The 14,841-nt window shown below is 36.6% G+C and overlaps 1 protein-coding gene across 1 annotated transcript in view; it reads left to right on the top strand.

Annotated features, from left to right (window-relative positions):
• slc13a1 (solute carrier family 13 member 1) overlaps positions 1–11,542 on the top strand; it is a 61,870-nt gene extending 50,328 nt beyond the window's left edge. Inside the window, exons 12-15 of the mRNA XM_028812563.2 lie at positions 328–437; positions 3,959–4,120; positions 7,736–7,873; positions 7,976–11,542. Of these exons, the coding sequence (XP_028668396.2) occupies positions 328–437; positions 3,959–4,120; positions 7,736–7,873; positions 7,976–8,119 (554 nt within the window). The 3' untranslated portion in view covers positions 8,120–11,542. The remainder of the gene's footprint in view (positions 1–327; positions 438–3,958; positions 4,121–7,735; positions 7,874–7,975) is intronic.
• The last annotated feature ends 3,299 nt before the right edge of the window (positions 11,543–14,841 follow it).

Raw genomic sequence — 14,841 nt, 5'->3', positions numbered from 1 at the left:
ATATATTTTTTCCAGTATATACTTCATGATGGGAGCACTAATGAAAACCAGTACAAAATTTTGTTTGCTGCAGTTGTTAGCGTTGCTTAATTAAAGCATACGGACCCATGGCTCGAATGTCTTGAGTGTGAAGTTTGCTTGGTTGCATGATGGTCACACTAGTTACAGACTGATTACTGACATTAAAATGGCCCACAACGTGTTTGTAAACACCTTCTAATAGACTGGTTGGATTCCTTGTTCCTGCTGTGGTCATAAATGGCTCGTTTATGACCCCAGCAGTTAGTTACTTTACACCTGTTTCCTATTGAACATTTTTTCTTATAGATGACTACTCCTATTCAACGCTGATTAGCTGGAAAGAATTTCAGGCTTGCATGCCCTGGGAAATTGCACTTCTTGTTGGAGGCGGCTTTGCCCTGGCTGAGGGCTCAGAGGTAAATTAAAAAAAGAATACAGCTGTAATTTTTTTATACATTTTCTAAAGTACAGCTACCTTCAAATGAGCAAACACAGGTGCACACCAAAATCATCTTCTTCTTTTTCCTTTTAAACTCATCAAATGTATTCAGCTGGAAAGAATCTAACTGTAATCTGCCTAGCCCCCCTTTCAACATGTGCACACGTACTTAGCAGAACTAATTAACAGTGCAATAATCACCACAACAATACATACTTAAAATGTGTCAAAGTTTCAAAAAAAACAATTTAGTCAAAGTCTCTTATTTAATATCCATCCCTTGGTCCATTTTTATATTCAGCTACAAGACTGACCCTCACTTTATCACTGCATTACCTAAAGAGTCCCAATATGCCTGCATCCTGAGGGGGACTCCTGCTCCCTGAAAAGTGGTTCTTTTCCTCATACTTGAGAGGGGTGATGTGGTGCAAGTTTGTCAGCCATGCAAATAAGAACCATAGTGTATTCTGAACACATTAAAAATTTTAATTTGGGCTTGAACTTAAAAGTTAAAGTCATCAACATTTCAAATCTACCCCAAAATGTGATGACTGAAACACTAAACATCTGAGTAAACAAAAAGCACTTGTTTTGAATTTTAATACTGGATGACATCTCAAAACAAACAGCAGCAGGGGTGAGTGAGTTGCACATTATCATCATTGTCATCATTATCATCGCAACAAGAATCCTTGGCCTGAAACAATAAAACAGGAACATACGCACATCACTTGCCTCTTGCTGAATTCTGGGTCTTTAGTAGTCTCATGGTGACGTTGTTTAGAGAAATAGGTGGATGGCTGGCTGAATATTTGGCATAAGATAACAAGCAATGGCAAGCAACAATCCAGGGTTTTGAGGCTACGTATCACATTATTCAATACTAGCTGTGCTACCCATCTAAGACGGGTTGAAATCTAAATAATCAATGTAGACCTCAGCATTAACGTTTGCAGTACACCATCTAATGCATGTGTCTCTCTTAGATGCCATTTGATATGGGAATCATAAAAGCAGTGTTAATGTTTGTGATGTGCCATCTATTGGAGTGACAAATGCAATGTATTTTATTTATTAAAAACGTTTGTGATGCTCTATCTATTAGAATGACAGAGACACAGCAACCAGACAGACACACAGACACATAGTAAGCGTTTTATGAAAGTGGATTATCTAAATCAATAAAATTATAAAAAAAAAAAAAACTGGATTACAGTAATCCCTCCTCCATCGCGGGGGTTGCATTCCAGAGCCACCCGCGAAATAAGAAAATCCGCGAAGTAGAAACCATATGTTTATATGGTTATTTTTATATTGTCATGCTTGGGTCACAGATTTGCGCAGAAACACAGGAGGTTGTAGAGAGACAGGAACGTTATTCAAACACTGCAAACAAACATTTGTCTCTTTTTCAAAAGTTTAAACTGTGCTCCATGACAAGACAGAGATGACAGTTCTGTCTCACAATTAAAAGAATGCAAACATATCTTCCTCTTCAAAGGAGTGTGCGTCAGGAGCAAAGGCTGTCAGAAACAGAGAGGAAAGCAAACAAATCAATAGGGCTGTTTGGCTTTTAAGTATGCGAAGCTGTTGAAGGCGGCAGCTCACACCCCCTCCGTCAGGAGCAGGGAGAGAGAGATAGAGAGAGAGCCAGAGAAAAACAAAACAGTGAAAAATCAATACGTGCCCTTTGAGCTTTTAAGTATGTGAAGCACCGTGCAGCATGTCGCTTCACGAAGCAGCTGCACACAGAAGGTAGCAATGTGAAGATAATCTTTCAGCATTTTTAGACGAGCGTCCGTATCGTCTAGGTGTGCGAACAGCCCCCCTGCTCACACCCCCTACGTCAGGATCAGAGAAAGTCAGCGCAAGAGAGACAGAGAAAAGTAAGTTGGGTAGCTTCTCAGCCATCTGCCAATAGCGTCCCTTGTATGAAATCAACTGGGCAAACCAACTGAGGAAGCATGTACCAGAAATTAAAAGATCCATTGTCCTCAGAAATCCGCGAACCAGCAAAAAATCCGCGATATATATTTAAATATGCTTACATATAAAATCCACGATGGAGTGAAGCCGCGAAAGGCGAAGCGCGATATAGCGAGGGATCACTGTATCTACATTATAAGTACAATTCAAAATGAACAAAACATGCTGCTCTTTCCCTGTTTCTTTTACTGATCAAACATATTTATTCATTTCTTTTGCCCTCTAACTCAAACTTTCAGGCTAAGAACTGTTATGTTAAAATAACCTTTGTCTCTGTCTTCTTTTTGTGTTTTTCCATTCAGTGGTGTACACTTTAAAATAATTTTGACTTGTGCAACATAATATCATTTTCCTTTATTTCATATTGCATTGAACTGTTTAAATTAAATAAATAGTTCTGCTACATGTTCTTTATATGAACTTAAAATAAATCTATACAAAGTGAGTATATACAGAAAGAATGTTATATCTACAAAGACATTGAAAGCACAAAATCACATATGAATTACTGATTATACACTATTATCTCATTCAGTTGATTCTTAAAAGTTTCTTAAAAGCTTCAATTAATACGACAGTGCAGTATATTACAGACCTTCACCACTCTCAGTGTAATAAAACTACTTCCAGGTTGTTCATTTGGAAGGAAGTTCTCTTTTTTTTCTACTGATGTGATTAGATCAGGTTGCACACTTAAGCTGATAAAAAAATGACTGCATTCACATTTCAATGACTTTGAGATTTTTGAACATCTGGGCAATGTCTCAGCAGTGGTTTATAGCCGGGGCTGAAGAGCCTGACTTCTCATTCAATACGCCTTTCAGTACCGAGGATGCACCTGGTTGCTTGTCTTGTACAGCATCCTATTTCTCTTGTGTCCTGTAGTGTCCAGATTGCTTTAGAGTGTTCTTAATGTGCCACACTAGCACACAACAGACCTTAAGTGCAATGTTCTTTGATTATTTTTTCTTCCCATTTGCAATGCAAAGAAAGTACAAAAAAAAGCAAAAACTTTGTTAATATTCCAATGGACTCCCCCAGAAGTCTTGGACATTAACTTCAGTGCAAGTAAATTACAAACCATCATCTGCAGGCTCCTGAAACAAGGTCCAGTCCCTAGACAACTGAAGAAAAACCACTAGAGTCCACTAGACCTCGGGAATCTGCCAAGGCTAAGCTATTAAAGCCCTGCAGTGTAAAATCCCATTAAACAAATGACACAAAGTGTGACAAACACTCAGAAGAGCCCCAGGAGAGAAACAGAGAGCCACAGAAGCACACAGTCAGAACTTCCCTCCCTTGCAAAGGTTGCCTCAGCAACAATAACTAACCATATGCTGAGTGCAGCTCAGAGTAAAATTCTCTAGCGTCTCCAATTAAAGTATAATGGCGCAGTCACTCAGACTGCTACCATGTCAGAAGGCAGACAACCCTAGGTGAAGCAAATGGGTTTTAGACTTTCAGAGTAACATGAAGTACCAATTAAAAGTGATTATTCTTATTTCCTTGTAGGTTTCTGGTCTGTCGGCTTGGGTGGGAAGTAAACTAACTCCATTAGGATCTCTTCCTCTGTGGGTGACCATTATAGTCTCTTCATTAATTGTAACCACCATTACTGAGATTGCAAGCAATCCAGCAACTATAACAATATTTCTGCCTATTCTATCACCATTGGTAAGTATTTTTTAAGAGCATTGATCACGGAAAATAATTTTTAACATTATAATGAGGTGCTATTCTAAGAGATAGTTTTAAATCTTATCACAATAAATTTCCTGTGTAATATTATGCAGTTTACATTAAAGACCTTTGACTGTTACATGCTTTATTTTTCTCTCTTGGTGTTCAATTTAGACAAAAATATTGCCGGTCAAGGTTACATGTGTGACTTTCTATGGCTAAGGACTCCATGCCACTGCTGCTATTTTAAAACAGTTGCACCATAATAACATAAATACTTATAATAACATCAATTCTCAAATCAACTTATTCCATTTCCGAGTTGCAGATTGCCAGAGCCCCTTCTTGAAATATTGGGTTCAAGGCAGGAAACTGACCTGAAACATGGCACCAGTACATCAGAGTGTCCATTCATGCACACTCACACATGGGGTCAATTTGACATAGTGTGTTAAACTAACCAGCACAGTTTTGGAGATGTGTGAAGAAAACCAGAGAATCTAAAAGGAAAATCACACAGATATGCGGGGAAAGTGCCAAACTGTACATAGTCAACAACAACATTCAATAGAGCGCATTTGCCTGCAAAAAGTGTAGTTCAAAGTGTTTTACAATCCAATAAAAATGCAAAGAAAAATAAATACATAAATCAATAAAATAAATGTGCAATAAATAGAAAATCAAGAACACTGGCAGCAGGGAAACACGACACACATAATTTGCAGTCTAATGGCCGCAAGTTCAGGTTGTCTCTAATAAGGATGTCACTACAATCTGTTGACAGGTTGGGGGAGTGGAGAAGCTCAGAGCAGCTCATTGTCATAAAGTCAGCCTGCGAAGGCAGAGGTGATCTTGGCTTAGGCCTCCACTTGGAATGCTGATACTCCCAGAGTCCATCGTAGAAAGGGGCAGAGAAAAAGTTACAAATCGTAGAATTAATGTGTCAGGATCTGCTCTGGGTCCAAGGAAAATTCATGTACTAGTAGAAAGCAAGCTTTCAGTTTCTTGAGTTTGGACTGTTGTGCAAGGAGATGCTGGATCTGCCAATCCAAGGTCCTGAGTTTCAATATGGTTGATCCTATCTTTCCAAAATCTCCGAAAAAGGGAGCAGGCCACAAAAAAATGATAAAAAAACAAAACAAAACAGGATAGGCCTTATCCCAAAGAGCCTATCCCCAAACTCATATGACAGGCTTCCTGCCTGCACAGGCCCTAAAATGTGTCTGAGGCTTTTAAATATCAAAAGTTCAAAAATGCCCAGAAAGGATGAGAGGTAAAGCATGATCCCCAGGTCCCAAGAAGAACAAAAAACTAAGGTCCTTTATGTTTACAAATTTATTTACAGAAAATTAATAAATAAAACATGAATATTGGCAAACATAGGTTTTAGCCTTTAAGGCAAACACATCCAAATGAAAAACCAATATGCAATACTTTGATGAATTGTGAGTCTCAAAGCACATTAGTCCTAAATAGCACTTCCACTAATGCCCACTAGTGGGGAAACGTCTTCAAAAACATCCCTGGCTAGACACAAAAAGGACATAGAGGAATCTTTATAAAAAAAGATTTATTTTTAATAAAAATCCCCTGAGAAAAACTATGAAGCACTGAAGAGCACAAAGGACATACAATACCTATAAAGGCCACTTCAACAGCAAACAAAGCCCCAATACGCAATCCAGTGGCAAAGGTCAAATAAGGAACAAAGGTTCAAAAATCCAGAAAACCACAAACAGTCCAAGGTACAGCAAAAAAACACAATACGTTTCCCACTCTATTGCATTCATAATGAACCACCAGGAACTATGGGAGACCCTCTAGATTTAGAGGGTAGAAGGCCAGTTCCTGGCAGTGATTGTAACCCCACCTCTTAGCTGACCTTTTACAAAACACATAGAACAAAACCAAGGCATAGTACAAGGCACATAATAAACAAAAGAATATTAACATAAATAAACAATTCAAAAATTAACAAAATTAGATATCAAACAAGGATCTGAACCCCATCCGGTGAGGGGACCCTGGCAGAAACATAACAAAAGCCTTACAGTGAATGCTGGGGTCGAAAGCAAGGGAATCTAAACATGAAGAACAAAATCAAGAACAGAAATGAAAAATCATAAAACGCAATGCTGAAACTTTAGTGAGAACTGCAGTTTCTCCTCTTTATAGCTGGGACAACCCCCCAAAAAAGGTGGGGTTCCATATACTGAAGACAGGGCAGGTAACAAAGAAAATGAAAACATATACAGTAACATATCAACATAATACAAAATTACATAATAATGAATAATATGACATAAATTCAACAGAGTCAAAGCAAAGCCAAAATTAGAATTGCTATCATAATGTGAAAAATAATATTTGAAAAACAACAAAACAAGGATAAGTAAACATGAAACATATCTGAGCCAAGGACATAACCCTGGGTAAAAAATAAGACAATGCAGTACAGCTCACAGTTATTTTGGAACACAAGAAGCTACAGGAGGTATGAAACATCTTCAGCCAAGTTTAAATTGTGCATCTGTAAAAATAAAAATATAGTACATAATCAAAGTTTGACAAAAATATTCAAGCTGCCCTTCCTGTAATTGGAAAATCCAAAATATTCAAACATCCCCAAAAGGGGTTAGCAATGAACAAGAGGTTTGTGTCAGGATCCATAAGGTCTTAATTTTTATTACAAAGTTTTTTTGATAATATGACATTTATTTTTATTCCATTACCAGCATAATCATGACTGTGGCTGGCTAGACTCAGAATCACCTGTTTGCAAGGTCTTCATGTAGCATTCTCCAAGATACTTTGAGTGTGAAAGAAGCAGTATAAATAGACAAACAGTTTAATTGGAGAGTTAGATTATATTATAGATTATCAGAAGCATTAAAATGCTTGCTTGACTCACAAAGAATAGTTATCCAGTGTGATATAACACAGACCAGACATCATAAAAAGGTTTGGGGCAGCCACCCGTATAATATCCCTGACTGCAAAAGGTTTTTAAATTGACAGAAATGTTCGCAATACTGAGTTCAAAACAGAACTGATTTTCTTGGTGGTAAGATAGTGGCTTTAAAGGCCCATATAGGAAGTGACGCCATCGAGGGGGCCAGACCCAGAAGTGACATCATCGAGGGGGCCGGACCTGGAAGTGACGTCATCAAGGGGGCCGGACCCGGAAGTGACGTCTTCTGAGGTACTGGAACCTGGCAGGATTTCTCGGGAATGGTCTGCAGGGAACTGAGAAAGACAGTTAGTGCACCCCGCCACCCCCTGGTCAGATGTGGTATTACCATTATATAAGCCCTTCAGCTGCCTCCAACTCGCATGTGTGTGACACCAGGTACTGTATATGACAAATATCCCTTCTTGACTGAAACTTTTAAAGAATGGTTATCCAGATATATGTCAGATATCCCAGACTGCCATCTTACTTTTTGGTCAATCAGAGGATCCAATGACACCCTGCTTGCTCGGGTGTAAGAGGTTTTGAAAGCAGTTGTGCTGGTCTGTCTGAGAGTGAAAGCAGGAGATTTCTACGATATTCACAAAAGTCAACATGCATTACTTTCTAATCTTCTTTTCCCTCATGCTCTCTGCTAGGCTGAAGCCATCCATATTAATCCTCTTTATATTCTGATACCCACAACACTGTGCACCTCGTTTGCATTCTTGCTCCCCGTCGCCAATCCGCCAAATGCCATTGTCTTCACCTATGGGCATCTGAGAGTAATAGATATGGTAAGACTCTCTGTAAATCTCATTGAATGAAAGTAAAACCTTTTTAATCATTTGCACCACAGTGATAGCCTTAAAGAAATTAATTATTTGTTTTCCTCACAGGTAAAAGCTGGCCTTGGAGTTAACATTATTGGAGTTGCAGTTGTCATGCTTGCTGTTTCAACCTGGGGGACCACTTTTTTTAATCTGAAAGAATATCCTTCCTGGGCACCTGCTGTTCCCACTGTTAACATAACAGGCCCATGAACACTCAAAGACATATTCAACTGAGCTTGTTCTGAAGCAGCTATGATCTGTGTTCTGACTGTACAACAATTTGCAATGTTGATGGCAGTACTTCCAGAGACTTTAATTTATGCAGATTATTTCTGCCAAAAGTACCGTTTGGGCAAAGCTGGGGAATTTTAGATTTAGTGTTCAAAGTATTTAGATGGAACTGGTACTGTTGCTATATTATTGGTAGAATGAACTGCATTTCAATACATTCAGCGCTGTACTGCATGTAAAAAATAATTTCAAAAGGTGAAGTGGGAAATGTCAACATTAACGGTAATGAAAACATACAAATAATATAATCTGTAAGACTGCCACTGAAGTGCAGTTGGCAGTGCCTGGGCATTTTTTTAATCTTCCATTAGTTTTTATTAGTGAGAACTCCTCCACAAGCTTCAAGCTGTACTTCCAGGATCATTGAAGCACAATTGCTGCCAAATCTTGCAAGTATTTGTTGTGTTTTAATTGGATCACTTCACTTATCTTCAGACTACAAGCACAAGTTTAATTTAAACTTCTAACTATAGAGTACAGTTTCCTTCAATGGAGTGCTGCATGCGTTATGAAAGGAAACCAGTCAGCTGTAGTGGAATGGATAGCACTGCTACTCATATGTGTTTGACACCTATCCTACTCACCGCTTACATTTTTCTCATGTTTGAGTGGGTGTCACTCCAGGTCCAATGTTTATTACCATATTCCTGTTAGGCTAATTGGAAACTCTAAATTGGCCAGGTTTTGTTGGGGTTGACCGGCATCCTTCCCATAGAGAATTTCCACTGCAGGTCATCGTGGAGGAATCACGTTAGCTTTAACTGGCTGAGGAGGTCCATCGCAAGAAACCGTATGTGATCAATTCCCATTGAATATAATTGTGAATCACAACTCTGTTCATCCCAAATTCAGACGAGGCACAAAACATAGTTAAGAACATATGGTTAGAGGGATTGATTGTTATTCCCTTTACGTAAAACTCGAACAAAAAGTTGCTGGATGGTTGATTTGGTCAGCCATAAAGAAACAAGACAGTACAGGTACAGAGCCTGCTTTTTAGTTTTTACTGAAAAACCTGTTGATGTGTCACTTTTGTCTGAGAATGATAAGATGACAGGGGCTTAAGTTTTGTTTTCCTAATCTCCAACTTCCACAAAATACTTAAAAAGAATATACAGTCAAAACTAAGATAGCACTACTTTGTTGTTATGCTTTGCTTTTGAAACAAAAATGACGAAATTGCTCAACAAGTTTATAGTAGACATTTATGTTCAGAGGAATACCTAAAAGTCAACAAAGTAAGCCTCAATAACCAGAAATCAGTGAAAGTTGTTTTTCAACAAGGAACATGGTGACATTCACTGTGAAGCAGTCAATCAACACATCTTGTAAAGTGTAAGGGTTATGTATTACTCAAACGATCGTGATTCTGAAGTTCATGTCAACAAGTCAAATGTTTCCTTTTGAATTTAGTCAAGTGAATACGTTCACTTAAATATCCTGTGTGGTTTACATACTTCCTTCTTTTCTTTAAAGTTTGAATAACTTCACCTAGTTATATTTTTATTGCAAAACAAGTAAAGAAGCTACATAATGAAAGGAATCTCATAGGTAGTGTGGTGGAGAACTGTGTTTGTAACCATGGAGATGTTTCTTTGGAGATATATTAGCAGAAAATGATGAGCGAAGGAAAAGAAAGGGTTAAGTTTGGGAGCTGCATTGAAAATCTGTAAACTGCCATTTTGAAATGTGTTTTTTTAACAGATTTAAAAATAATGAAAAAAAAATCTGCAGGTGTAATGTGAGAAGATAAATCACATAAAAAGGCTGAAGGATAAACGTATTGATTTAATTTTAATTTATTTAAGATTAAACAATTATGTAATTCTGAGAGTAGAGGAAGCTGAAGAAAATGGACAGATGGATGGATGGTGGAAATAATGTGATGAATGCATGGGGGAATAAGGGATTACAAACATTTAAAAGTGTGAAGAAAGTGTTGTCTACTAATCTTGGGACCTGACTTTTGGATTGCAGAATCATCCCTCTTCCGTGTTGTCAGGATGCTTTTGATTCTAGTTCACTACTTTGAAGTTAGCCCGCTTTTACTTTTTTAAACAGGCTTTTGGTGTTTTTACAAATTAAGAATAATTCACAAAGCAAGCTAAAAAAGAAGTTAAATATTTGCTTTATTTAATACCGATTCTTTGAGCTGGTAAAATATTAGTAAACTTAACAGTACATTTTGTGGAGATTTCAATGCTTTAAACCATTAACCACAAAATAAAACACATTGTTTGTAAAACACTCCACATCCTGGTTCTTTTCCAAGAAAGAGTAAATATTTAGTCATTCTTTGTCAGGTTAAGCCTTATTTGCTCTACTGAAAATAATATTTTATAATATTACTTCATTGAATTTAATATTGGTGCTGTTTATTTCCATTTTAATGTGCCATATTCTTTTGTCATTTTCATATGCTAGTACTTAAGGCAATAGTTTTTGTAAATGCTATTTTTTTATTTTTTCTATTTGCTGTAATAAATTCCTATCAATGTTAACCTGAGCATAATTTTTAAAGTCATAATGAAATTAACTTGCTGCTTTATGTATAAGATTTGTTTTAGCAATTTTCTTCATTTTGCTAATGCCTTTTTAAAAATGAAAAAGACAAAAGGATATATTAGGAGGCAAAATGCAATAAAGTTATTTGACAATGAGAGATTCATATTGCTCTACCAAATGTTTGAACAAAAAAGTCTGAACTAAAAAGTAATTGTGTAATAGGAAAAAATATACAGTATATCATGCAGATTAAAGTACTTTATTTAGTCTGGCATAGATCAGGAATGACACCTAAAACAAAAATGAAGGCTTACCTTCTTCTTAATAGGGCAGGTGTAACCTTTTGCTGTGCAAACATCTCCTTCATAAGCATTCAGAGGAATATTAATATTCCTATAAGTGTAGGAAAATTCTTTTTCATATGGTGTTCTTCATAACTCCACCATTAAAAGACACCTTACAAAGCAACACTTTCACAGTTCAAGATGAATAATACAATGGAAGAGGTTCTGCATTTTTAAGCCTGGAGCTTCAGAAAGAGGAATTACATGTTAAAATATTCTTGTAATTTTTGTTCATTTGTGTCTCATATGCTGTAAAGAGGACTGTTTTAAGTTATTTTTATACATATACTGTATATTTCAGATTGGAATTTTCATAGCTATAACAATAAATAACACTGAGAATATTAAGATGTGCAAAATGCATTGAGGTGTGTACATAAAACTCATTTAGTCGATTATCTTTCAATGTAGCTTTTATTGCCCTTTTCATTGTCTAATGATAAAGATATCAAAGTTTATATTTTAAACAATAAAATTTCTTCTTATCTAACCAGTTTACTTCCAAATGTAGATATTTGCTTCTTTTTCTGTCATATGAATAATATAGAGTGCCCTCCATAATGTTTACAGACAGGACACATTTTTCTTTGATTTACCCCTCTGCTCCACAGTTTAAAATTATAAATTACAAAACTCAGATGTGACTAAAGTGCACTTTGCAGACTTGAATTTAAGGGTGTTTGCATACAATTTAGTCACATGTTTTATGCATGGTCCCCCATTTCAGGCCATCATAATGTTTAGGACAATTGGTGTCACAGGTGTTTGTGATTACTCCGGTGTGTTTCATTGCTTTGTTAGTGCAGGCATAAAGAACCCAAGCTTGCTTCTAAACCCTGCAGTCTGTAGTTGAGAACGTTCAACATGAGAACAAGAGCTATGCCAATGAATGTTAAAGAAGCTATTATGAGGCTTAAAAACAAGCATCAGACCATTAGAGACATTGGTAAAATCTTAGGAATAGTTACATCAACTGTCTGGAATATTATACTATTTGGTAATTAAACCAAATAATGAATGATGAATATACACCAATGGACATGTAGGCAAGCTAGATGTGGAACCGCTTATTCCTTTGTCATTTGCATCTTATTACTAATAAGTAGCAGATAAAGCAATGAATACAGCTGTGTTAGACTAAAATAAGCAATTAAGGGTTCAAAATCTTAACAACAATGCACTAGTGAGCTCAGTAATCGCACTATGACCTGTAGGCCAAAGAAAACCTCCACTGCTAATGATGGAACAATCCTCCCTTTTAAAGAAAAAGCCCCAAACACACTGTCTGACAGATCAGAAACTGTCTTCAGGAGGCAGATGTGAATGTGTTAGAGACTACTATCTGCAGAAGACTTCATGAACAGAAACAGAAAGGCCACACTGCAAGATGCAAACCACTAGTTAGCCACAAAAACAGGATTACAGGTTTGCGAAGAAGATCTTAAAAGAGTGTGCAAAATTCTGGAAAAAGATTTTGTGGACAGACGAGGCAAAGATGAACCTTTATCAGTGTGATGGCAAGAGCACACTACTGTAGCAATATTTTATGAATTTATTATTCTGTTTTCCAGAGGTTGCTACATAGGGTAATAAAGGATTATAGTATTTTTATTTTTCTTAGGTTAGAAATTAGAGAGCTGGCACAGTGATAGTGCTGCTGCTGCTTAGCAGTAAGGTGAGCAAAGTTGATGTCCTGGGTTCTCCCAGCGTGGAGTTTGCATGTCTCGTGTTCATATGAGTTTCCTCAGAGTTTTCTGGTTGTCTTCAACAGTCCACATGCAAATTTGGCGGTGTTGCTAAATTGGCTCCTGATGTCTGTTTGCATGTGGTATATGTTTGTGTGATTGTGTGTGCTCATCCTGCAATGGACTGACATCCTATTTAGGAATTGTTTCTGCCTTGCCCCAACAAATACTTGCTGGTACAGGCTACAGCAAACCCTTCTCAAGATAAAGCAGGTTTAATAAACAGATGGATAGAAATTAGAGTTTTATTTCACTGGGAAGACTATAAAAAAATTAGAAGTGAAGGTATGACAAACAACTTCACATCCAAGTTTGAGAGTTATTTTGAAAGTCAGGAAATTAATTTCATAAGTGGAAAAAGGTATTAATTAAAATCAAATGCTGGAGAAAGATGAGAGTAGATATACAAATTACTGAATTTAAAAATCAAGGTAAAACCTTGCTTGCAAGTACAGTAAAAGCTAAGCAGTTCTCTTTTGCTGTAATTTAATTCAGGTAATTTCAGTGACCTACAATATGACATATATGGGAACAGCAAACATTTGGTCAGACTAAAAGCATTTGTCAAATTCTCTGGATCTCATATAAAAAAGTGAAGTGTAAATTTATGTTTGACTTGTCTATGTGAGTCTGAACAGGCTCCCATAGAAAATGGCAATCTCAGTTTCATTTTTATGGGACAGGTGTACTGTATATCTTAGAAGTGAAAGATTAACTAGTCATGAGATAATAAATTACTCCTGATTGTGGGTGATTTCATTTAAAAAGCACAACAAACATTTCCTGAAGAATTAATATGGATAGGATACATCTTCAGACTCCCTCTGTCTAAAGGATTAGTTCACATAAGGCAATCATTATATACTGTATACTCAAAAACGCCTTGTGCAAAAATTTTGAAAATCAGTAGACCTTCTCCCTTGACTAAACAGAACAGACAACAAAAGTCCTGGTTTATTTGCCTGTAACAAGGCAAATACTATGATTCTTGTTTGAAAAAGATACATCAATTTTTTAGAAGTTATCAGTGTACTTAGGACCCAACATTCTTGATGGTTATCAAGGAAACCATTTGTTCTAATTTTTTTTTTATCTTTGCTAGGTTAGTCACTCAGGAGCTCTACACAATGCAAAAAAGCACATCATTTTTCTAATGAAAGTTGTAATTTAAAAATGTGAAAATCAAACTGAATTTTTTGCAAACAGACACCATGCCAAAATCAACATTTTGAACATCATAGAATCAGAATCTGAACTTAACTCAATAGAAATTATTTTAACCCCCATTACCAAACTTCCATGTACATGGAAATAAAAACTGCAAAGTAATGCACTGGAAGATATCTTATGTAAGTTCCGCTAATTCAGGAGTACTGATAGCCTCTCTTAAGAAGTTTCTGCCTTAATTCGAAAGACTTACAAATGAAATCTTTAGCATCTAAGCCAGCGGTGGACAACTCTGACCCTGGAGGGCTGCAGTGGATGGAGGTTTTTGTTCCAACCCAGAAGCCAATCCTGTCCAGTGACAGATCTTATTTAATTTCATGGTTCGCATTAACTCTACTATGTCAGTTCACTCTTAAATCATAGATTTATTTTCCTTTCTAATGATACATGTATCGTCCGAGTGATTTGAAGCCTAAAACGGATGAATAATTTTTATTTCTTGAATTTCTGTTCAGTTTCCTTCTGAGTACTTAATTAAACCAAATAGTGAATGATGAATACACACAGGTGGAAATAGAGACCAGCTAGATGTAGAACTACTGGTTCCTTTGTCATTTGCATCTTATTGCTAATAAGGAGTAGATAAAACAATGAATCTAGCTGTTTATGACTAAAATAAGCAATCAAGAGTTCAAAATCTGACAACTAAAATGAACTAGAAAAATGTCACTTGAGCAATGAATGACTTCTCATGAAGCAACTGGGTTGGAACAAAAATCTGAAGCCACTGTGGCCATCCAGGACCGATGTTGCTCAGCCCTGATTTAAAGGGTATGAGTCTTAAATAGCAAATAAATTAAATGAAGTTAATTAGTAGCAA

Source organism: Erpetoichthys calabaricus, chromosome 1 (assembly GCF_900747795.2).
Source record: "Erpetoichthys calabaricus chromosome 1, fErpCal1.3, whole genome shotgun sequence".
In the NCBI taxonomy this organism is placed as follows: Eukaryota; Metazoa; Chordata; class Cladistia; order Polypteriformes; family Polypteridae; genus Erpetoichthys; species Erpetoichthys calabaricus.
This window is presented reverse-complemented; position numbering and strand designations above follow the sequence as displayed.